The sequence below is a fragment of the Rhinopithecus bieti genome, unplaced genomic scaffold (genome assembly GCF_001698545.2).
Source record: "Rhinopithecus bieti isolate Rb0 unplaced genomic scaffold, ASM169854v2 scaffold_72, whole genome shotgun sequence".
NCBI lineage: Eukaryota > Metazoa > Chordata > Mammalia > Primates > Cercopithecidae > Rhinopithecus > Rhinopithecus bieti.
The window spans coordinates 565,127-590,463 of NW_016803042.1; the positions used below are offsets into that span (position 1 = coordinate 565,127).

Below are 25,337 nucleotides of genomic sequence, written 5' to 3' on the forward strand. Positions count from 1 at the left end.
AAACACAAAACCAGAAAAGTATAAGTTTTATAGAAGTTTATATAACTTTTCATTTTTTATTTTTTTGAGATGGGGTCAAGACCTGGGGTCTGTCACCCACGCTGAAGCGCAGTGGTGTGTCTTGGCTCACTGCAGCCTTGACCTCAAGAGCTCAAGCAATTCTCCCACCTCAGCCTCCTGAGTAGCTGGGACTACAGGTGTGTGCCACCACACCAGGCTAATTTTTTTTTTTTTTTTTTTTTTTTGAGATGTAGTCTTAGTCTGTCACCAGGCTGGAGTGCAGTGGCATGATCTTGGCTCACTGCAATCTCCACCTCCTGGGTTCAAGCCATTCTCCTGCCTCATCCTCCCAAGTAGCTGGGATTACAGGCACACGCCAGCACACCCAGCTAATTTTTGTATTTTTAGTAGAGATGGGGTTTCACCACGTTGGGCAGGATGGTCTTGATCTCCTGACCTTGTGATCCACCTGCCTCAACCTCCCTCCCAAAGTGCTGGGATTATAGGTATGAGCTACCATGCCCAGCTGAAGTTTATATAACTTTAGGATATAAAAAGACTATGTAAACAGTCATAATGAAATACATAACCACGATTAAATATGTTTTTGACTCTTGCTGCTGTCAGTATGACAGACTAGATAGATACTCTGAGAAGAGTTTTACTATAATACAACTGGATCCTGGACAAAATTCAGCAAATAATTGTAATGCTTTACTTCTTAATATTAAAGTAAGAGAACTTTCCAAGGCCCCCAAACCCAATGAACAAACAAAACAACACACATACAATAAGCTGAAATTGTAATGGTGAATGAATGGAGCAAACAAAGCTCGGGTTGGACAGTCCTGGGACTAGGAGACAGTCCATGGGGCCTGGAGGACAAGGGTCTGAGACTTGGTCATTACGCCAAAACTTATGAAAGGAAGATGATGAAGTATCAACCAAATACGAGCTCACAATGAGAAGAGACTAATTACAGCAGAAAGCAAGTCTCCAGGAACTAGAATTTAGTAGAAACAACAGATTTGGAACCCTTGAAATGTCTTCAGCTACTGGCATTATTAGACACAAATTTGAAAATTACATAAGAAATGTTTGAAAACATAAAGTGGCAAACAACAAGAACTATCAGAAATGATCAGGCAGATTTGGAAGGAAAAAACTTTTGGAAATAATTAAAATTAAAAATGAACAAAACAGCAGATTTGCGACAACTGGAGAGTAAATGAACAAAACAGGAGATAGAGATGAATAAAATGCTATAGAGAGAGACACGGGGTAGAAAACAGGAAAGACATGGAAGATGGAATGAGGTGATGTTATATATATCTGAACTGAATTCCACAGGCAGAGAGTAAGAAAAAAGAAAAACGAGTAACAGAAATAGCATAACTTTTCTAAGAGTCCATTTCTGAATTATATAATGGAGAAAATACAACCTTCCTCACAGGGGAATTGAGAAACCATAAGCAACAGTATACACAACACACTTCAAACAATGCCTGGCACTGGTACATCATAAATGGTAACTGCTATTGTTTTTATTTCTGCTCCTCTCCCCTTCATTTCAACTTGCTTCATTTTTCTATTTCTTATGTCAATAGCACACTGCCATTTATCCAGTCACCCAAATCTTAACATTAAAGTCATTCCTGACTACTTACTCCCTGTCTTTCTCAGCTCTTTCTTCATTGAACCAATTCCCTTTAAAGTGTGATCAAATCTCAGCATCTTACCATGGCATCTCTAGCTCTCAATGACCTGATTCTTACCTACACCATTCCAGCCTCAGTTTTCTGCCAGTCTTGCAGTGCTTACTCCAATATCAAGCAGCTTGTGTCCTCCAATACATAACATGTGTATCTTCAGGGTGAAGCATGGTTCTTTAGATTATCAGGAAGCACCATCCTTTAGGCTGCCATGCCACCAAGGGAAACATTTGGGATCACAGCAATAGGTCTGGGTGCCTACCCTTATCTCAAACAACAGTAGAATTCACTCCATGTCATGCCCCACTTTCCTGTTTATCTCATATCCCAGGAAAACGCCCAGCTCTCTGGTTATTTTCTCAGCCTCATCCCCAAACATATTGCTCTGTACATAATTTTTTTTTGAGACGGAGTCTTACTCTGTACCCCAGGCTGGAGTGCAGTGGCGCAATCTCGGCTCATTGCAACCTCCGCCTCCCAGGTTCAAGCGATTCTCCTGCCTCAGCCTCCCGAGTAGCTGGAATTATAGGCGTGCATCACCATGCCCAGCTAATTTTGTATTTTTAGTAGAGACGGGATTTCTCCATGTTGGTCAGGCTGGTCTCGAACTCCCAACCTCAGGAGATCCGCCCGTCTGAGCCTCCCAAAGTGCTGGGATTATAAGGGTGAGCCACCACACCCAACCTCTGTACATAATTTAATCTAGTTCAGTCCCCATCTCCCACTTTCCCCTCCATTGGGCCCTCTGGACCTTTTACTCTAGAATCAAACTCTTCCATATCCTCAGGCTCTTTTCTCTGGTGGAGGCTTTTTTTTTTTTTTCCACTTCACCTTCTGTCACCTCTGAGACCTCAGGGCTGAGAAATGAGGCATGTATTCCCTGACTCTTCTTGCCTTCATAAACCCCTGGCAGCTCTGAGGCCCATCATCGTCCGGCTCTACCCATCTCCCCTCCTGAGTTAACATCTCCTCATCATCTGCCCCACACCCACTCACTCAGGAATTTCTCACTAACAGATCATAGTTCTCTGCTCTACCACAATGTATGTGGACTTCAACATTCACATGACAAGCCCAGCTCTGCTGCCTTATATCTCTGCTGCCAGTGCCGTGCAGTCTACCTTCTCTGTCCAATCTCATGGTCACCCCCGGGACTGTGTCACCACCAGAGGGTGAACCATATCTGGCATGCCAGGTTCACATATCCCATTTTTTTCACCAACATCTCTCTTATTTCTAATTCATTGGCCCCAAGATGTCCGCTACCATACATCTCTGAACTTACCGAAATTATTCTGTCCACTGACCCCACCACTTTCTCATTAACCATCAGCCTGTTTCCCAGCTTTCCTGCTCTTTTTATCCAATTGAGACTTCTCTTATTCATTAGTAACTCTCTGATGCAAATACTTCCCTTCTCTTCCAGTGTTCTTCTCGTTATGCTTACTCTAGATAAATCCTGCTATCTGCCTTCGCTGGCCTGAGTTGCTGTATCTTGTTAGAGAAAAATCACTGCCATTAAGCTGACTAGTGTCCCTTTAAATTTATAACTGTAAATTTCTAACAGGTGCCCAAGTCCAACTTTGTTTCTCTACTAGGCTCACCTTTCTCTGCCCAGAGAAAATTTTCACACTTAGTCCTCTTTCTTGAATCTCCCCATCTCTTCCTCCTTCCCCTTCACTTTCAACTGATGACTCTACTTCATTCTTCAGTGAACATACAGACATTGCACCTAAATGGAGTCAGGTGCGGTGGCTCATGCCTGTAATCCCAGCACTTTGGGAGGCCGAGGTGGGCAGATCATGAAGTCAGGAGTTCGAGACCAGCCTGGCCAACATGGTGAAACCTCGTCTGTACTAAAGATACAAAAAATTAGCTAGACATGGTGGTGCATGCCCGTAATCCCAGCTACTTGGGAGGCTGAGGCAGGAGAATCACTTGAACCCGGGAGGCGGAGGTTGCAGTGAGCCGAGATCACACCATTGCAGTCCAACTTGGGCAATAGGGTGAGACTCTGTCTCAAAAAAAAAAAAAAAAAAAGGTATTTAGCTGGGCGTGGTGGCTCACGCCTGTAACCCAGCACTTTGGGAGGCCGAGGTAGGCGGATCACCTGAGGTTGGAAGTTCAAGACCAGCATGACCAACATGGAGAAACCCCATCCCTACTAAAAATACAAAAATTAGCCAGGTGTGGTGGCGCATGCCTGTAATCCTAGCTACTAGGGAGGCTGAGGCAGGAGAATTGCTTGAACCCGGGAGGCGGAGGTTGCAGTGAACCGAGATCACGTCATTGCACTCCAGCCTGGGCAGCAAGAGTGAAACTCTGTCTCAGAAAATAAAGAAAAAAAAAGGGGGGGTTGAGAAAGAGCCGATAATCAATAGAGACAGGGAGAAACTTCAGACAGTGAAAGTCTATATGCAAAGATCTTAAAGCATCATCTTAAATAACAACCCCTCAGATAGGTCTCTTTTTCTAACCAAAATTGGTTCCAAATCTTCCTCTGTTACTAATACTGTCCATTTTTAACTTCTCAATTGTTTTATTTCATCTATAGTAATTTGAAATTCTTATTTGTCTGTCTTCTCCATTACAATGTAAGCTCTGTAAAGCCAGGGAACCTTTTGTCTAACGTTTTTTCTCCGGGGCTCAGCACAGTTCTCTGCACATAGTTGGCACCAAAATAAATTTATTAAGTGATTTATTGAAAGTCATTTTTTTGTATGTCCAAAGTTGATGACTTTATATCACTTACATAGTTACTAGCAACCTTAATGATCAAGAAATCTCACTTACATATCCACATGCTCGACAATGATGCCTCCTTCGTGTCAGTGCATTGAAAGGCTCTTTACATTTCATACACATTGTCACTTCATTATCTCGGATCCATCTTGGGGCTCTTTTCCCTAGCTCAGCAGTCTAAAAAGGGAAGAAAGATTCAATTTTAATAGAAAAAAACTATAATTCCCTTTTATTATTATTTTTTGAAAGAACTTTAACTATATTGCTCAAACCATGTTCTGAAACTCAAGAACAAGGCTGGGTGCAGCGGCTCACGCCTATAATCCCAGCACTCTGGGAGGCTGAGGTGGGCAGATCACCTGAAGTCAGTAGTTCGAGACCAGTCTGGCCAACGTGGTGAAACCCTGTCTCTACCAAAAACACAAAAATTAGCTGGGCATGGTGGCATGCACCTATAATCCCAGCTACTCCGGAGGCTGAGGCAGGAAAATTGCTTGAACCCGGGAGGCAGAGGTTGCAGTGAGCCAAGATTGCGCCACTGCACTCTAGCCTGGGCGACAGAGCAAGACTCTGTTTCAAAAAAATAAAAATAAAAATAAGAAAAATTCAAAGAAGTTCAAGTAGAATGAAAAGTCACTCACTATTGTGTTCATCTAAGAAAGAATGAGATTCTGTCTAACCAGCCAGTTCTGACATTGTAAAGGGAAAAGGTTGGAGAACAAAATGATTAGACAGATCTTCTGCACCTGCAAAGATATGAAAGAACTTGAAGTTAAGAATTTAATTCAACTCACAGAAACCTCTGAGTGAATGTCATTATCCTTCGCAATTGCATTTCTGAAGGTTTCATGCCTTTGATGAAAAGCATCGATGGTTTCTTGAAGGGCCTAAAGTATAAGTAAAATTCAAAGCACACATTAAAGTTTCTCATATAAACCAACGAATATACTTTATCAAACAAATATCTATGATAGGAATCATTTTGAAAATTAAGTGAACCTGTTCTGATGACTGTATATTAAAACACACACAACAATATATGCACATTTGTATACACAAAGATGTTACTAAAAAACAAAAGTGAAAATAAGCTGGGCGCGGTGGCTCACACCTGTAATCCCAGCACTTTGGGAGACTGAAGCAGGTAGATCGCTTGAGCTCAGGAGTTTGAGACCAACCTGGGCAACATGGCGAAACCTCATCTCTACAAAATACAAAAAAAATTAACCAGGCATGGTGGTGCATGCCTATAGTACAGCTACTCGAGAGGCTGAGATGCAAGAATTGCTTGAGCCCAGGCACAGGCTGCAGTGAGACATAACGCACCACTGCACTCCACACTGGGTGAGAGTGAGATTCTGTCTCAAAAAAAAGAAAGAAAAGGAAATAGAAATGAGGCGTACCTTGATCCATTCTTCTTTGTCTTGCGCAGAACTAAAACAAAACAAAATTAAAGTGAATGTAAAGAACATTAATGATTCACTGCCGGTGAATAAAACTATGTTTTCATGTTGTCCCAACTTTCTGGAAAATTCAGGGATGTTATGGAAGGAATTATAACAAAAATTAATCTCTGGCAATTAAACAAATAAAAATCTTAAAAACAGGTTCAGACTATTCACTGACTTTGGTACACATAAAAGTTGATGGGGTTAGTTAGGTTTAGCTTCCATTAATATACTGTCCAGACATGAAGTCTAATTACCATCACCCGGTTAGATATATCAGGTGACTGTATATATAGCATTACACTGAATATACAACAGCTAATCTTCCAGTTTTCTAAAACACATGAAGGCTACTAAAGGCTACTAATCACAACCCATCTTAGAAGAGATAGTAATTATCTTTGAGAATCTAAAATATCTCCGTAAAGCCTTAGGGAGCTATTTAACATTTCCTTTGATAAACAATTTAATTTTATTTTCCAGTTCTTAGAAGGCTTTAGGCAATACCAAACCTAACACCTTTTAGATAAAGAAAAGCATATAAAATTTTAAATGCCTGTAGGAAGGAGGTGTTACAGATTAAGAGACCCCAGTGTTTAGTAATTATCCTTAGAAAACAAATTTCCTTGACTGTAGTCAGGTTCCCTTTTTCCTATAAGGCAAACGTTATTTCCTCTTTCTTGCAGGTAGCTTATGTTGCTGGCTGCTGTCACATACCGCATTTGAAAAATCCTCTTTAGTGGAGTCTGAACTGGGAAAGATCTCCAAATTGAAAAATTCTGAAGAGGATGAAAGAGTGTGCTCTATCTGTTTGTATGTGCTTGGTAGAGGGGCTCAGTTTGAATTCCAGCCTGAAGGTCACCTGCCTGCCCATAGGTATGACATATGCATGAGGCTAGCTGAAGGATTGTTTCTGTGTCACAATCTATCTTTCCAGCAAATTGATGATTGAACACCATGATGTGCCAGGAATGCTGCTGGAATCTGTGTCCACCAAGTGGAAGCTTCTGCTCATTGTTCACCTGGGGGCTTCAATCTTGCTTCTCAAAATTAAAAAAAAAAATTAAAAATTAAAAAACTCTCCCTATTGCTCTGCCTTGCCACCACAGCTCTGTTGCCCTGGAAGCACAGTTATTTGCTAGCTGCTTTTAGCCTTTCAAATGCAGAGAAACCCAACAAGTCTTTATAGCTTTTCATTTTAGTTTTAGTTATAGTAGATTGTTTTCCCCTTTCTATTTTATTTCCACTTAGCAATAGAAAACCATAATGGTATTCTGTATATAAAACAGAATCCTTTTATCTTTTGAAAGTAGAAGAAGAAGCATAAAAGTACTTCAGTCTTGAGGCTGACTCACACCTTAGCAAGAAAAGTGGGGTCCTTTTTTCCCAGTTAGCTTCAGAATCAAATACTCTTTCAGTATCTCCAAATATATACCCAAGTTTTGATTCCAAATAATTCCTATGGCACTCTGACTTTCTTGGAACTTCAGTGTTTCTCCCATTCTTAACAGAGCACGATAGGCTGGGTGCGGTGGCTTAGGCCTGTAATCCCAGCACTTTGGGAGGCTGAGGTGGGCGGATCACCTGAGGTCAGGAGTTTGAGACCAGCCTGGCCATGGTGAAACTCCGTCTCCACTAAAAATAAAAAATTAGCTGGGTGTGGCGGCATGTGCCCATAATCCTGGCTACTCTGGGAGGCTGAGGCAGAAGAATTGCTTGAACCTGGGAGGAGGAAGTTGCAGTGAGCTAAGATTGTACCATTGCACTGCAAACTGGGTGACAAAAGTAAAACTCAGCCTCAAAAAAAAAAAAAAAAAAAGCATGATAGATCATACGGAAAGTAATCACTTAATTCAGATGTTCAATATCACCATATAAGCACAAATATAACTAGAGCAATGAGATTAGGTAAATAAAAATTTTTTGACAGAATAACCATGTTTCCAACAAGAAATGGAAGGTATCCAGTACTGTGTGTTGGAATGTTATAAAGTGATGACTGCCTGTACTTAAGAAAATTCCTCACCAATTAGCCCCATCTTGATGAGAAAATAGCCCAACTGGCTAAAGGAGGACTGAAAGTATGCATTCAGGCAAACTAAGAAACTTTAGAAATATCTCCCCTGTAGTTAGACACATCTCTTGGATTTGCAGATTGGAAGTGTGCTGAAATTTCAGAGTCAGCAATGCCTTCATTCTTTCTGCAATGAAAACTATGATAATCAGAACTATTGATGAGGCTGGGTGCAGTGGCCGATGCCTATAATTCCAGTACTTTGGAAGGCCAAGGCGAGTGGACCACCTGAGGTCAGTTCGAGACTAGCCTGGCCAAAATGGCGAAACCCCATCTATACTAAAAATACAGAAGTTAGTCGGGCTTGGTGGCAGGCACCTATAGTCCCAGCTACTTGGGAGGCTGAGGCATGAGAATCACTTGAACCCAGGGTATGGAGGTTGCAGTGAGCCAAGATCATGCCGCTGCACTCTAGCCTGGGCAACAGAGTGAGACTTTGTCTCCAAAAAAAAAAAGAACTATTGATAGTGTTCCCTGTTGCCAGGGCCATTAGGGCTATTAGCTCAGCAAATCAACCAGAGTGAGGACTCAGTCAAGAGCCTTCAGCAGAGCACCATATATTCTGCCCTTGGGTTTGAGGAGCTAGGGCCCAAACCTACTATGAGGTAGGGAAACAATGACACTCAAAGGCAAGTTTCAAATGCAGGTGCTCCCTAAGGAAAAGGAAGTTCAGTATATATTCTCTGTGGAAAATCAAAGAATGGGCTGTTTCTTCAAACTTTCCCAGCCTGCCCACATTCCAAAACTGTAAATTCACCAATTCTTGGACTCCCTGGGCACAGATTCCTGTTAAAATGATTTATTCTCTTTTTAAAATCTAAAATTTCAGCTTTTAAGCAGTTACTAAGTACGAATATTCAGGGTATATTCACCTGAGCAGCCAGAAGCATAAGCTAATGGTGGAAAGGACCAGAAGAATATTCTGAGTCTCCATGGATTCTGGGATATTGACACCACTAGAGCTAGGATTAGTTCTTCACCCTCTGCTCTGTGACCCCCTGAAGCATTTAAATTTTTACCAGGCCATGCATTAGAACAATAAATGGATGACTTCTTCTTCTTATTACTTTTTGAGACAGAGTCTCACTCTGTTGCCCAGGCTGGAGTGCAGTAATGGGATCATGCCTGGCTAATTTTTGTAGTTTTAGCAAAGATGGGGCTTTGCCATGTTGGCCAGGCTGGTCTAGAACTCCTGATCTCAAGTGATCCTCCCACCTCAGCCTCCCAAAGTGTTGGGATTACAGGCGTGAGCCACTGAGCCCAGCTTGGATGACTGTTTTCTAAAGCAGGTATTTCAAAACCTGACAGCACTCTGTATTCCAGGGGTTCATGCATGAGGTAGCTCTGATCAACTGCAGTGGTTCTCATGGACTTTTATCCTTTAAAATGGTTACGGGCTGGGTGCAGTGGCTCACGCCTGTAATCCCAGCATTATGAGAGGCTGAGGCGGGCGGATCACCTGAGGTCAGGAGTTCGAGACCAGCCTGGTCAACATGGTGAAACCCTCTTTCCATTAAAAATACAAAAATTAACTCGGGAGGCTGAGGTATGAGAATGGTGTGAACCCGGGAGGTGGAGCTTGCAGTGAGCCGAGATCAGGCCACTGCACTCCAGCCTGGGAGACAGAGCGAGACTCCGTCTCAAAAAAAAAAAAAAAAAAAATTTGCCAGGCGTGGTGGCAGGTGCCTGTAATCCCAGCTACTCAGGAGACTGAGCCAGGAAAATCACTTGAACCTCAGAGGCGGAGGTTGCAGTGAGCTGAGATCGTGCCACTGCACTCCAGTTTGGGCAACAAGAGTGAAATTCTGTCTCAAAAAAAAAAAGTAAGAAAAAAAATGGTTATGAGGCTAGGGAATGTTAGCCAGAACTCCAAACCTTTCTCTCCCAATAAAAATATAACAAGAGCCATACCTTCTAGAAGTCCTGGTTGTCAGAGGCCACCTGAGTCCCTAATGGCTCCCTTCATGTATTCTGCAACTATGGTGGGAGAAATTTTACCCTTACCACCCTGCCTCTTATGAACATTTCTTTCCATTCAAGTGCCCCTAAGGCCCTAAAATGTAGAGTATCTGAAAGACTCAGAGATTAGCATGGAATAACAAGCATCAATAAATATTTGTGGACCAAAAGGAGGGGTGGAAGGATTAGGAGAGAACCTTTTCCTGTAAGTCAAGGTACTGGCTTGATGGCAATAATTTCATCCTCTGAGTACCCTGTATTTCTGAAGAGTTAATCAATTTACTGAATGCTTACTGTCTACAAACCACTGTCTTAGGCACTATGGAGGAATTGAGAGAGAGGAGACGTGACTCCTGCTTTTTATATCCAACCAGAGTCCCAGAGATCTGCAGTATTCACTTGGGGAAAACCCTCAGAGCCATTCTGTTCTAACGATTTATTCTGATGCTTGCTTTTGGAAAGCAGTGTGATAGAAATGGTTCCCTTACCTGGCCTGCAGTTCCAGTGTTCTCTCTTTCCCAGATACCTGGAAAGTATGTGGATATTCTTCATTTTGAGTCTCTACAATTTTCATTCCATCAATGCCAACCCTGGTTCGAACTGTGAATTTAGAGCCTACCAAGCTGAATCTGGGCACACAGTACAGCAACATGTTGTTGAACTGCAAGGAAGGAGAACATATATCAGTAAAGAAAATAAATAGGGGAAACTGATCAGTGATTTTTTTTTTTTTTTGAGACGGAGTCTTGCTCTGTTGCCCAGGCTGGAGTGCAGTGGTGCAATCTTGGCTCACTGCTAGCTCTGCCTCCTGGGTTCACGCCATTCTCCTGCCTCAGCCTCCCGAGTAGCTGGGACTACAGGCGCCTGCCACCACGCCTGGCTACTTTTTTTGTATTTTTAGTAGAGATGGGGTTTCACCATGTTAGCTGGGATGGTCTGGATCTCCTGACCTCGTGATCCGCCCGCCTCAGTCTCCCAAAGTGCTGGGATTACAGGTGTGAGCCACCGTGCCCAGTCGGAAACTGATCAATTTTAAAGGCAGCCCTAGACAAAAATTCTAAGTAATTTCTCTAGGAGACCAGTATTTCCTTTTTTTTTTTTTTTTCTTTTTTTTTTTTTTTTAGTAGAGATGGGGTTTCGCCGTGTTGCTAGGATGTCTCGATCTCCTGACCTCGTGATCCGCCCGTTCTCGGCTCCAAGTGCTGGGATTAAGGCTTGAGCCCGCGCCGGCCGAACCCAGTCTTCTGCACATTGAGGTTTATGCTTGTATAAAAAATCATATTCTCACACTTTGAAAAATATATTTCCCATTCATGACTCATACATATTTTATTGATATTCATTTAAATCAATAATTTTGTACTACTGTACTAAGCAAATTAGTTCAATAAATTCACAACAAATTACTAAGGACCTTTGATACACCAGGAGCTTAATTTCTTAACCTTTTAAGTTCTTAAACACAAGAATTTCTCATTGATGTATCTTAGAGGGCAAATCTAAATCTAGGTGTTAGAAGAAGAGAGTAATATTTAGCAATTATTATTACATTTGAGATAGGGTCTCACACTGTCACCCAGGCTGCAGTACAGTGGTGCAATCATAACTCACTGCAGTCTTTAACTTCTGGGTTCAAGCCATCCTTCTGCCTCAGCCTTCTGAGCAGGCAGGACTATAGAAACACACCACCATGCCCAGTTAGTTTTTCTTAGTAGAGATGAGGTCTTGCTATGTTGCCCAGGCTGGTCTTGAACTCCTGAACTCAAGCAATCCTCCTGCCTTGGCCTCCCAAAGTGTTAGGATTACAGGCCTGAGCTACCACGCCTGGCCTCAATTAAAAATTGTTTTTGTAGACACAGGGCCTACCTATGTTGCCCAGGCTGGTCTTTAACTCCTGGCCTCAAATGATACTCCCACCTCTGCCTCTGGAAGTGCTGGGATTATAGTGTGAGACATAGCACCTAGTCAGTAATTTTTTTTTTTTTTAACTGGACTGTTGAATGTTAAGCTTTTAAAAAGTAGCCTATTTATTAGTTCGAATCTCATTAGAACATGTGGGGTTTGGACATTAAACCCTACATAAAAAGCAAGCCACAGGGCCAAGGTCTCTGTGATCCCACAGTGCTCTTGAATAGTATTATGAATCCTTAATTCTTGCTTAAAAATTTACCACATAGGGGCCAGGCACGGTGGCTCACATCTGTAATCCCAATACTTTGGAAGGCTGAGGGGGGGTGGATCACCTGAGGTTAGGAGTTCGAGACCAGAATGGCTAACATGGTGAAACCCTGTTTCTACTAAAAATACAAAAAACTAGCTGGGCACAGTGGCGTGTACCCATAATCCCAGCTACTCGGGAGGTTGAGGCAGGAGAATCACTTGAACCCAAGGAGGCTGAGGTTGCAGTGAGCTCAGATCATGCCATTGCACTCTAGCTTGGGCAACAAGAGCGAAACTCCGTCTCAAAAAAAAAAAAAAAAAAAGAATTTACCACATATGAATTTTCTGAAAAGCCATCAGTTTTATTAGAGGTCTTTAAAGGCAGAGCCTTATTCTTTACAAGATGTACCTTTAAAACTGAAGACTATCCCTGTCTCTACAAAAAATACAAAAATTAGTCAGGTGTGGTAGCATGTACATCTAGTCCCAGCTACTCAGGAGGCTAAGGTGGGATCCCTTGAACCAGGGAGGTAGAGGTTTCAGGGAACTGAGATCACGCCACTGTACTCCTGCTTGGGTGATAGAGTGAGATTCCATTCAAAAAAGGAAAAAAAAAAAAAAGCACGGGCTATTAATTGCATGAAAAATGGTATGTTAGACGGCTGACACGATAGAAATTCACTTTCAAAGACTTTATGAAATCATTTAGTTCACTTTTGACTATGTTAAAACATGCAAAGAAATACAACCCTAAATATTTGTGTTAATTTGAGGGCAGATTCCTGAGAGAAGGTCTATACTCATCTTCTTCATATTTATTACTTCTCAAGTTGTTTCTAAGGTTACATGTATTTTCTAAGACCAGAGCAATTAGGGAATAAAATTGCTTTAAAATTTACTTTCCCAATAGCATGTGGGCTAAATTCAACATGGTTTTTATTTTACTTGCTTCATCAAGATTTCTCAATTTATTAATTCTTCAAATTTTCTCTAAAATTTTACTTTCAGCTGAGTACTATTATTAGCAGAGGCTCTGAAGCCAGACTAGAAGCTCTCAAACCTTTACTCTACCTCTTATGAGCTGTGCAAACCCTCATGCCTCGAGGTCATTATCTGTAAAATTCATAGGTTGCTGAGATTAAATGGAACAAATGTGAAGTATGTAGAACAGTGCTTTGCACAGACTAAGTGCCTAAATTCAACAAGTCTTCTCATTTTATTCTCCTTGGGACTTGAGTCTAGATCCGTCCTGCTAGGCCCTCTGTTCAGCTTCACACTGCTATGAAGACAAGAAAGGTTGATGGGTATGTAAAACATTCCAACAAGTTTATGTGACGGTCTGTAATAGTCATTCTGGACGTTAGTTTCTCACAGTTGTTTTCTCATTTTATAAGTTCCTGTATCCAGTGTTATAAATTTCAGTTCCACACTGGAGAATGTAGAAATAAATGATTACATCTGTAATGATCACATTACAGATACAACCAAAGATATAACCTATATCCTGGAAAAAAAAGACAGAGCTTTTTTTTTTCTTAAATAGAGATGGGGTACTGCTATGCTGCCCAGGTTGGTCTTGAATTCCTGGGCTCAAGCGATCCTCCAGTCTCAGCCTCTCAAATATATCCTCTTGGGGTGTAGGCCTTTATCACTAACTGTCCACTGTATCTGAATCTGGCAATGACACCCTCATTATACATAGATTTTAGAGATCTGAAAAAAAGCTCCAAAAGGTTTTTATCACCATCCATATCATCGTCTGATTAAGGCCACAGCTTGCTTGCTAAGTTTTCCTGTTAACACTTCTATCAAGGCCTTCTCAGGAGGATATTTGGTTGAAGCTGTGAATGTTGCAGGAGCTGCACAGCCACCAGCACAAGGGACAGAGGTCACACATTCCAGCCACCAACAATAACCAAATTGTTCTGCAAACTGAGTGACAAATGTAATAGTATGGCATAAAATTTGTGAGTTATCTGATACTTGTCTTCAAGTTGGCTTTTAAGTTCAGCACTCATGCTGTTTTATAGAAACAAGTCCATGAACATGAAGGTTTTTAGCATTTACCATTTGTAGTTATGCTCACATGACAGATTATCTTATAAATGTGTATGTTTCTCCTTCCCTTTCATGCTTTCAGGACTATATTCCCTCTATTATATTCTCCCTAAATAGACTTCACATACATCCTTTTCTTCTTTGCATAGGTGAAGGTGGGAGCTCCTGCACGATAGAAATCATTGCTTACAAAGAAGATATCATATATAGGAAGAAACCAAGTAGCTAGTCCTGTTCCCTCCATGAACCTTGCTCCTGTAGCAAAAGCCACCACCACCTTTCACAAATAATTACTTCCCTCTGGGTTTTCCCTGATACTGAAAAAAGAAATTATAGCAACTATGGTATGAAGAACATTGACTTTCCCTTTCAGGGTAGGAGATTCCCTTTTATTTCATGCCCATAGCTTAGAAGTAGTGATCAGTGAAGCAATCTCAGACTAGCGAGGCAATTTCTACAAGTCCTAGGTTGTGAGAAAAACTACAAGCCTCGGCCGGGCGTGGTGGCTCACGCCTGTAATCCCAGCACTTTGGGAGGCCGAGGTGGCCAGATTACGAGGTCAGGAGATCAAGACCATCCTGGCTAACACAGTGAAACCCCGTCTCTACTAAAAATACAAAAAATTAGCTGGGCGTGGTGGCGGGCGCCTGTAGTCTCAGCTACTCGGGAGGCTGAGGCAGGAGAATGGCGTGAACCTGGGAGGCGACGCTTGTAGTGAGCCGAGATTGCACCACTGCCCTCCAGCCTGGGTGACAAAGGGAGACTCTGTCTCCAAAAAAAAAAAAACAACAACAAAAAAAAACCCACAATATTATTAAAACACAGGGAGGGAGGGTCTTTCTTGATCTCTACTGTTCAAGTATTTATTTCAAGCCTCTAAAAATACGTTTGACTGAAATAATTCAATTTTGTTTTCTCACCAGTGACAATTTCATTAATGTTTGTTTCCAAAGGTAATAGGATATTGGTGGAGAAAATTTCTAGTGCTTGTTCTGTGTTCAAAGATTAAATAAGGGAAAAATAATCTGAATCTATCAAGTTCCAAGGAAATAAGGAACAGAAAAACTCCAAAGAGCCAAGAATAAAATGTTGTTTTGCGGGGTAATTTGCTGCTTTTATTTTTATTTTTTAAACTTTTGGATGTCAGACAGTTTATTTCAAGAGTACCTGCCATAGTAATGTGTAAAAAGTATGTGTTGGAAACTTAATCCCTAATGCAGAGGTGGGGCCTAATGTAAGGGTTTGGGTCATGAGGACTCCAGTAATCTATGAATTAATCCAGGAATAGACTAACGCTGATTACAAAAGGGCTTGAGGCCATGAATTGGATTTCTTGCTCTCTCTCTTTCTCACCATGTGATGCCGGCCTTCTGCATGTTACGATGCAGTAAGAAGGCCCTCACCAGATGCCAGCCCCCCAATCTTGGACTTCCCAGCCTCCAGTACTGTAGAAAATAAACCCCTGTTCTTTATAAATTAGCCAGTCTCAGGTGTTCTGTGATAGCAACATGAAATGGCTTACATTAAACAGCATCCTACATTAAAATAAAAAACAATGAAAAAGTATGGTATGGAGGCCTGAAAACATGCAAACACATGAAGATCATTTAAAAGCAGATAGCAGATTCTAAATATAGTTTGGTTTTCCAGACAAATGTAGTATCTCAAGTGTAGGAAACAGAAAACTAGCCCTCATTATCTTTCTAGAGAGAAAAGAAAATAAAAATGGTGCTTCTGAAGTTTCTACAAGCAAAAGAACAAGAGGCTCCATGGGAATAAATGTGCACTGGCGAGGCAGGATTCTGTGACAAGCACAGCACTGGAGAGGGTGGATGAAAAGAACCAACATGACACTGGAAATGTTTCTAAGATGGTGTTCAAAGAATGAATGTGGCTCTCCTAAAATTCCTGCCACGTGACCTCATTCTCCTGGGAGGCAATGGCATGATATGTTTGATGGCTTAAAGTAACTGGAACAGGAGGAATCTTTTCCTCAGTCACTGACTGCATTTTCCCCAAGGTTCTTTGCCACCTGTCCTCCAAAGAGCTGTTTAATTCAGCTCTGCACCAAGATATTCAACATAAACCTCTTTCCAAAATAACTCCCAAATGTGAAAATTAGGCCGAGGCAATTGGTTAGACCCAGAGCTCAGAGTTTAACTGCAGAGGCTGTCACATTAATGAGGAAGAGGACAAAGGAAAATGATCCTAGCACCTAAAAGGCAAAGACAGAGGAAAGACATTGGCTCCCGGTTATGTTGCCTAGAACGGTGTATTAAGCATGTCTTTTTATTTATGTATTTTTGATTTTAGGCATCTTAAGGCCTTGTTGACACTGACAGGACTGCCCCTCCCAGGGTTATCCAATTCCTAGAGAGAATAACGCGCCTTCCATGTGGAAATCAACCAATTCAGAACTCACACCTGCAGTCACCTCCTGTACTCTTACTCTCTAGGCCACTATTCTCTATATTCTCTATTCACTATATTACCTGTGAAAGAAGTATCTCCTGTACACTTACTCTCTGGGCCACTATTCTCCTGCCCCAGTCACCTCAGGGCCAGGACAACAGACCCTAAGCCCGGCCCCTAAGCCCTAAAGAAATTATTCCATCTAGCCATTCCTAATCCTGATGCTCTGTCTTGCCCATTCCTTCCTGCAGAAACCACAATAAAGGTTCTTGCCCACGTTTTCTGCTTGCTCCTCTGCCTCCTGATGCTGGTGCTTTCCCACTGCTCTCCCGCTTCATATGCCACACCCCCACCCCACCCCGATTTGCCTTTCTGATGGCAATCATCTGATCTTTTATAACAGACCTCTGAAGAGGACTCTGAACCCTAACATGACTCATCCTTGTTTTCTATCTAGCTCTCTATATTACCTGTGAAAGAAGTACTGTTGAGCAAAAATGAGAACTTTTATAGTGAATCTGGTAAAATACACATTTTAAATTATGAAGATATTCACATACCATAAAATTTACTCTTTTAAAATGTACAAATCATGGTGTTTAGGATATCTGTAAATTGTGCAACTATCACCAATTCCATAACATTTTACGTCTCTAAAAGGGAACCTCGTATCCATTTTCCATTCCTTGCTAGTATTAGGGAACCACTAATTACATCCTGTCTCTATGCATTTGCTTTTTCTGGACATTTCATATAAATAGAATCATACTGTATATGGTCTGTTGTAACTGGCATCTTCCACTTGAGACAACATTTTAAGGTTAATCCATGTAGCATTTATAAGTTTTTATTCCTTTTTCTCGACATATAATATTTCATTGCATGAACATACCACATTTTGTTTATCGATTCAGTTGATGGACATTTAGGTTGTCTCAAATTTTTTGGCTACTATGAATAATGCTGTTATGGACAAAGATGTACAGGTTTTTGTGCAGACACACGTTTTCAATTTTCTTGAATTATAAAAACTTGGAGTAGAACTAGTGGGTCATATAGCGACCAAATTCTTTTAAAACATGACTGATACAAAAGACTTTTAAAAGTTTGTGGAAAAATGGAATTAAAAGAAAAAATTTTATTTCAACCTAAGCTCTACCAAGTTCAATTTTATAATCAATGATAGCAGTCATTTAATCCATCCTAAAGAACTGAGGGTCCTGAGAATTTTACCATGGCAATGCAGTAGTTTTTACACTATTAACTGAAGAAAATGGGTGTCCTTTACAGATTCTTTAAGATTAGGAAACAAAAAGAAGTCAGAGCCACCAAACCAGGACTGTAAGGTGTATGCTTAATGATTCTCTGCCAAAACTCTAAAAAAATTGCACTTGTTTGATGAGAATAATGAGCAAGAACATTGTCATGGTTTAGAAAGACTCTTTGGAGAAGCTTTCCTGGGTGTTTTTCTGTGAAACTCTTTGGCTAGCTTTCTCAAAATCATCTCATAATAAGCAGATGTTATTGTTCTTTGGCCCTCGAGAAAGTCAGCAGGCATATTGTTTTGAGCATACCAAAAAACCCTTGCCATGACCTTTGCTCGACTGGATCTCTTTTGCTTTGACTGGACCACTTCCACCTGTTGGTAACCATTGTTCTGATTGTATTTTGTCTTCAGGATTGTACTGGGAAAGCCATGTTTCATCTCCTGTTACAATTTTTTGTAGAAATGCTTTAGAAGCTTGATGCCACTTATTTAAGATTTCCACCAAAACTTCTGCTCTTGTCTGCAGCTGATGTGGGTGCAACATTTTTGGTACCCATTGAGTGGAAAGTTGCTCAACTTTAATTTTTTGGTCAGACTTGTGCAAGATGAACCCGACTGAGATGTCTGTGGTATTGGCTACTGCTTCCGCTGTTCACTGTCAGTCCTCTTCAATTAGGGCAGGAACGAGATGAATTTTTTCCTAGCGAAAGGATGTGGATGGTTTGCTGCTGCAGGTTTCACCTTCAACATGTCTTGACCCTTCTTAAAATCAGTTACCCATTTGTAAACTGCTGATTTCTTTGTGGCACTGTCTCCATTAACTTTTCATGAAGAATCAATGATTTTGTCATTTTTGCATCCAAGCTTCACCGTAAGTTTGATGTTTGTTCTTGCTTCAATTTTAACAGAATTCATGTTGCTTTGATTCAACCTGATGTCTTTATTTTTTATTTATTTATTTTTCTGAGACAGGGTCTCACTCTGTCACCCAGGCTGGGTAGCATGGTCATAGCTCAGTGCAGCCTTGGAACTCCTTGGCTCAAGAGATCCTCCTGCCTCAGCCTCTTAAGTAGCTACGACTACAGGTGCAAGCTACCATGCCCAGCTAATTTTTAAATTTTTTGTAGAGACAGGGAGGTCTCTGTATGTTGCCCAGGCTGGTCTTGAACTCCTAAGCTCAAGCCATCTTCCTGTCTCCAATTCCCAAAGTGCTGGTATTAGAGGTATGAGCCACTGTGCCTGGCCTCAAACTGATGTCTTACCCTTCTTAGTGCCTCAAACCAGATACTGTTCGGATATGTTATAATAAGTTACTATGGGTTTATTTTATTGCAAAATGCTTTGAAATCTATGCATAGTTTTTTCACAATATGCATTTTCCATGAACTTTGTCAAGACCCCTTGTACTGAACACCCCTCTGCATGACAATTAGTTCCTAAGTTTTCCTTTCAATGGAGACTGGAAACAGACACAGAAGTCTCTAAGCCCCCATGACAACTCATGCTATGGTGGGTGAGATGACTGCCTTGCAGCAGAAAAGTCAGACATGAATAACATCGTAAGAATGTACTGTATGCCAGTCACCAGGCAGCCTTTTCACCCATGTGTCTGTTTCTCTTTAATAACAATCAGAATGAAAGCTAATGTTTATTAAGCTACCATTCGATGTTAGCTTATTCTTTGTCAATGCATATTATTATTATGATTCTTATTATCATCTTATTAGATATAGAAAGGAACTGAAATTCATTAGGATAACAAAGAGTAAAGGTCAGGCGGACAGAGTCCAAAAAAAAAAAAAATAGTCTGGATGCCCCAGGAAGTGCTCTTATATCTGAGATAAGCCTCAGACTGTCATTTCCAGGAAGTGAAGAAAGGGCCAAGGACTGACTGCAGTGAGTAAGAACTATCTAGAGAACTCATGTACTTTTCCCATAGATATTTTAGACACAAGTCTTACAACCAGGCCTATATATATTTTTAGCCTAGAAAGATTAAAAGTAGTGACTACAGAGGATTAGGAAGAGAATTGATGTCAGGAAATGACACACCAACAAAATATCCAGGAAATGGTACCCAGTTACCTGAGAATGAAAGAGAAAATCTGAAACAAGCAAAAGGAGCATTTCCGAAAGTATCATATCCCACATGTGTAAAGTTAAATTGTCAGTGTGTGCTACTGAAGTAAATTATACCGTCAAAGGATCCTTGGGGTGTTGCTTAGTCAGCCGTAAACCTTTGTGGCCAGTGGCTCCTTTGCCTGAGATCTGCTTGGGCCTGCTGGGCTCATTCTGCCCATTTGGCCTGGCAGGCTACGCTTGGCTTGTGCTACCAGCCCAGATCCCACATCTGCCAAGGGCGAGCCTGGAGCAGCAAGGGGTACGTGAATGAGCAAGCATGGGTTCTGGGTCATGCGCACAGCCAGGCATGCCGGCTACAGCAAGGGGAGCATTTCCAGGCACCAGCATGGGTGCCGGCTCCCTGCAAAGCTCTGGCTGGACCAAGCATACCGCAAGCGGCTTCCACTGCTGGCACTGGGGAACATGTAGGGCCACACCAAGCCACCCTCAGCACCCCCTTGGCTTCCCTCCCATGATCATTGGCACCCAAAGTCTAGAAGAGGCTGAGACACCAGGGGGCTGGCATATCAGCGCTGTCCCAAGTGTGTGCACACCCTGCTGGTTTGCAACAGCACCCAGGCTTGGCCCCAAATTTGCTCCGAAATCGGAATGGGCATTGGGAGTGGGGAGAGGCCAGGCAGTGGGAGCAGGCATTTCTGAGCCTGCAGGGGTACGGGGGCTTCCCAGGAATGCCTGGGTCAGCAGCTGCGACTGGGTAGCTGCCCTGGCCATGCCTCTCCTGCTGCAACCAGCATCATTGCAGCACCACTCCAGATGGGCCACTACTGCCGGCCACCCATACCAAGTATACAGAAAATTACAGAAAATACGTTACTTAGAATATTTCCCTAAATGGAATCTCTAAATGGAATATTCCCTAAATGGAATGTTGACTGAAACAGGTTAGATATAATTGCTTTGGTGAATAAGGAAACATTCTACTTTTCCAAGCTGTATACAACTATTTTTATATATCATTCCTTTTTTTAGATGGAGTCTCGCTCTGTCGATCTCAGCTCACTACAACCTCCACTTCCCAGGTCCAAGCAATTCTCCTGCCTCGTCCTCTTGAGTAGTTGGGATTACAGGCACCTGCCACCACACTCAGCTAATTTTTGTATTTTTAGTAGACTGGTCTCAAACTCCTGACCTCAGGAGATTCACTTGCCTCAGCCTCCCAAAGTGCTGGCATTACAGGCATGAGCCACCGTGCCCAGCCACATTTTTATATATAGTTCTTTCTTTTTTTTTTTTTTTTTGAGATGGAGTCTCGCTCTGTTGCCCAGGCGGGGGGGCGGGGGGGCCATCTCGGTTCGCTGCAAGCTCTGCCTCCTGGGTTCATGCCATTCTCCTGCCTCAGCCTCCCGAGTAGCTGGGACTACAGGCGCCTGCCACCACCCTTCCCCACATGCCCTGGCTAATTTTTTGTATTTTAGTAGAGATGGGGTTTCACCGTGTTAGCCAGGATGGTCTTGATCTCCTAACCTCATGATCTGCCCGCCTCAGCCTCCCAAAGTGCTGGGATTACAGGTGTGAGCCACCACACCCAGCCTATAGTTCTTACATGACTTGCAACACTATAATACTCACTAAGAAAAGGTAGCGTTCTTGTGCTGATGTGTTCCGAGCAGCTAGTTTGAGGATCTGTCCTTCTTTTATTAGTTCATTTGAAGGGTTTACAATGTCTTCTTCTTCTCCCAACATTTCATAAATCTCTAAGAGTTTCTTTAGGTTCTCCTAGGAAATTAAAACAGCAAGATCACATACAGGCAGGTTTCAACCTAGTAGCTTTAATAATACTATGACCTTAACTAAAATGTAAATTCAGAAGGGATTAGGAGTAAGCATACATTTTGATATAAATTCCATCAGTTATTAGCAAGTTCAGAGAGTTATTCCAGATAACATTAAACATTTCAGAAACATTCTTTTTGGTTCATCTATTTCAATTCACTTTGGTCCAAATCTACATAGTATTGAGGCAGTATTATTGATAATTGTCTAATCAGAAGGCTCCTGTCTCCTCCGAAAACCACTTACCATTTTTCTTATTGCACTATTAGAATGGCTTGCTGCTGTAGATATAATTTCAAGTGATTCTAAATGGGAAAAAAAGAAAAGTAAATAAATATGCTTTATCCTTTCTGTGCTTCTATATAGCTGAATAACTTACTAAATTAAGAGGTCTGAGACCAAAGATACAACAAAAATAGTGGCATTTTCCATTTATAAATGGTATACTTTCTAAAGTTCATTTGTAAGCAGATTACTTGAAACTTCGTATTTCCTTATAAAAAGTCGTACATGATGATTAGGCTCACAGGTTTAATTAATCCCTAATGAACCATCAAAATTAATAAGCAGAGATAGAAACATCACTGCTTTTCCTTAGTTCATCTCTTGAACTGTGGCCCCAGCCCAACTTATTTTGTCTCCCCCTATCCTGGATCCTGTATTGAGTGCACAGAATTGCCCAAATCAGAATAGTTCTCCAAAATGTAAACAAAAATTCAGTTTCTTCTATACTCAAAGACTTTGAAACTTACAGCGTACACTAACTCCATACTAGGTACTTTGCCAGGTACTTACAGTATCAATTCTTACACAGCTTTAAACCGTTAAGTATTTTAGCTTCATTTGGCAGATGAATGAAATGGGGAAGTAATACAACTTGGCTGAGGTCACACAGCTATGCTATTGGAGGGCCAGATTTAAACCCAGGTTTCTGACTCAAAAGTTCTAAAATATTTCAGGAGTAGTAAGTATTTTACTAGTTGTATGAGCAAATTAACCACTAAGCATAGCCTACTTTCTTTGGGAAAATACAGTCACAATTCTAGCCTGGGTCAGGTAAAAGGGAATCTTCTGAGGCCAGTGTTGGAGGGTTTTGTTGCTGGGGCAGCTGGGAATGGGAACTCTTTGGTGTGGACATCATAGGAGCTCCAGGGGCTGCTAGTGAAGTGCTGTGGATGCCGAGACCTCTTGCGGGACTGACCCCAGGGAAAACCTCTCAATCCTAAATCATGTCCCGTTTTCTTCCTTTCTTTTTTGTTTTGTGAATACTGGCCTGCCTAATTCTGTTACCACAAAAACCCTGAGACTTTTCAACTACATTTTTTTGTCTTCTGTGTACTGCTGGACAGAATGCACTTTTGCTGCTTTCACTTCTACTTTTAGGTCACCAAAAGCCCTTCTTCTGTGATCTCTTTAGAATTTTAGTGTAAGTAGCAATGAAAACAAACAAACAAAAGGAATAAAATGCCATACCATGTCGCCAACTTTTCATTTTGACACGGGCATCTAAGGGGACACCAAAGTCTGAGTATAGAAGAAACTGAATTTTAATTTACATTTTAAAGAACTATTCTGATGTGGGCGATGCTGTGCACTTGATACAGGATCCAGGATACAGGAAGACAAAATAAGATGGGATGAAGCCACTGCTCTAGAGATGAGTTTGAGGAAGAGCAGTGGTGTTTCCACCCCCACCCCCACCACTAGATCTGCCACTCAAATCAAGCAGTCAGGCGAGATGGATAGAAATGTAGACAGGGCAGAGTTCCCAGGAAGTAGTTGGTTTGAGGAGATGGCAAGTCGAGTTCATTCTACACTATGGAAGGGGCGAATGGAGAATTGAAGTTTCTGTGGTGAGAGTCACTCAAATGGTGGGAGAAACACATCTGAGATAGCCTGTGTTCTAGAAAAGACTAAGGATCAGGGCCAGGAGCAGTGGCTCACGCCTGTAATCCCAGCACTTTGGGAGGCCGAGGTAGGTGGATCATCTGAAGTCAGGAGTTTAAGACCAGCCTGGCCAACATGGTGAAAACCCGTCTCTATTAAAATTACAAAAATTAGCTGAATGGCTTGAACTCAGGAGGTGGAGTTTGCAGCAAGCCAAGATCGTGCCATTGCACTCTAGCCTGGGCAACAGAGTGAGACTCTGTCTCAAAACAATAATAATAATTAAAAAAGAAAAGGTTAAGGATCCAAGACAAAAAATGTTTTATGTACTTCATCTCTCATCAAGGTTCACTTATGACAAAAAACAAGAAATTACAAGGGAAAGTAGCAATGTTTTAAGGTTGTACCATTAAAGTACCATTACTGCTTGTTGAATATGAAGCCACTGTTATTTCTTAAATTTTCATTCATGCCTTTACAGTTGATTCATAAAAGTACAGAAAAAGGTAAAGTATTATTGAAACTTGTAAGCCTTTAAAAAAACCTTTTCATTATAATCTAATGAAAAAATAAGACATCTAACAGAATTGAAATAAAGTTTTCTTGGAGAAAATGTTACTGGATAATAAAAAGCACCATTTCCTGTTATAGTAGGCATGTTAGGGCAGGTGGAACCAACTCTGCTTAGGTTATTTTTACATAGTGAATGTCACCTTAGCTTTCTTGGTATGCACCAACCTATCTAATTAAACAGCAGCACTTGTAATTCTGAATGGTTGTATTCTTCCTCTGACAAGGAAATTGTGTACTGCTATTCTAGATGTCTTTAAGTCTATAATTTTATATTTCAGAGCCAGTGACTAACATGAAACCAGAAAAATAAATGTGATTTGCACTGCTCTAAACTTGTCATTTTGGCTCAAAAGTGACTTGCCTAACTGAGGTGATGATAACAATTTCCAACGAAATTATCTTCTAACAGCAACATTTGACTAAAGTAGCTGTGAGATATATTTCCCTTTGAAACCATAAGGCTGCTTGGCCACTTGATTATTCCATAATAGGGAGAAAACAAAAAAAGCATTTACTTTTAGCATCATTCCAGTCCAGGGAATCAGGAGGCAATTTCCTTAGATAGTCCTTAAGGAGCATCTCATACCGGGGAATCCGCTGAACAGGTTCTAGCATGTGATGCTGCAAAGTTAAGCTCCCACAGATTTTCTGTTTCTGTAATGAGAAAGGTTTTCTAAGAAACATTTAAAAATTAGGTTAGCAAGTCTAAAAACTCACTGCAAAACAGAACTTTCGTCAAGGACAATATTTTTTGACAAAGTTGTCCATCACCTGCATGAAATGCAGATTTCTGGCCCGGCGCAGTGTCTCACACCTGTAATCCCAGCACTTTGGGAGGCTGAGATGGGTAGATCACCTGAGGGGAGGGTTTGAGACCAGCCTGGCCAACATGGCAAAACCCCGCCTCTACTAAAAACACAAAAATTAGCCAGGCATGGTGGCACACACCTGTAGGCCCAGCTATGCGGAGGCTGAGGCTGAGGCAGGAGAATTGCTTGAACCTAGGAGGCAGAAGTTTCAGTGAGCCAAGATCATGTCACTTAGCCTGGGTGAAGAGTGAGACTCCATCTCAAAAAAATAAAAAAAAATGGCCAGGCGCGGTGGCTCAAGCCTGTAATCCCAGCACTNNG

At 41.5% G+C, this 25,337-nt stretch overlaps 1 protein-coding gene across 4 annotated transcripts in view; it reads right to left on the reverse strand.

Annotated features, from left to right (window-relative positions):
- FGD4 (FYVE, RhoGEF and PH domain containing 4) overlaps window positions 1-25,337 on the reverse strand; it is a 273,188-nt gene that overhangs the window by 17,736 nt on the left and 230,115 nt on the right. For all 4 annotated transcript variants that reach the window (XM_017886972.1, XM_017887112.1, XM_017887190.1 and 1 more), the window contains 7 exons: window positions 24,723-24,861; window positions 21,994-22,052; window positions 21,544-21,690; window positions 10,424-10,596; window positions 5,858-5,888; window positions 5,249-5,341; window positions 4,506-4,631 (listed from right to left, as the gene is read on the reverse strand). In XM_017886972.1, coding sequence (XP_017742461.1) covers window positions 4,506-4,631; window positions 5,249-5,341; window positions 5,858-5,888; window positions 10,424-10,596; window positions 21,544-21,690; window positions 21,994-22,052; window positions 24,723-24,861 — 768 coding nt within the window. The remainder of the gene's footprint in view (window positions 1-4,505; window positions 4,632-5,248; window positions 5,342-5,857; window positions 5,889-10,423; window positions 10,597-21,543; window positions 21,691-21,993; window positions 22,053-24,722; window positions 24,862-25,337) is intronic.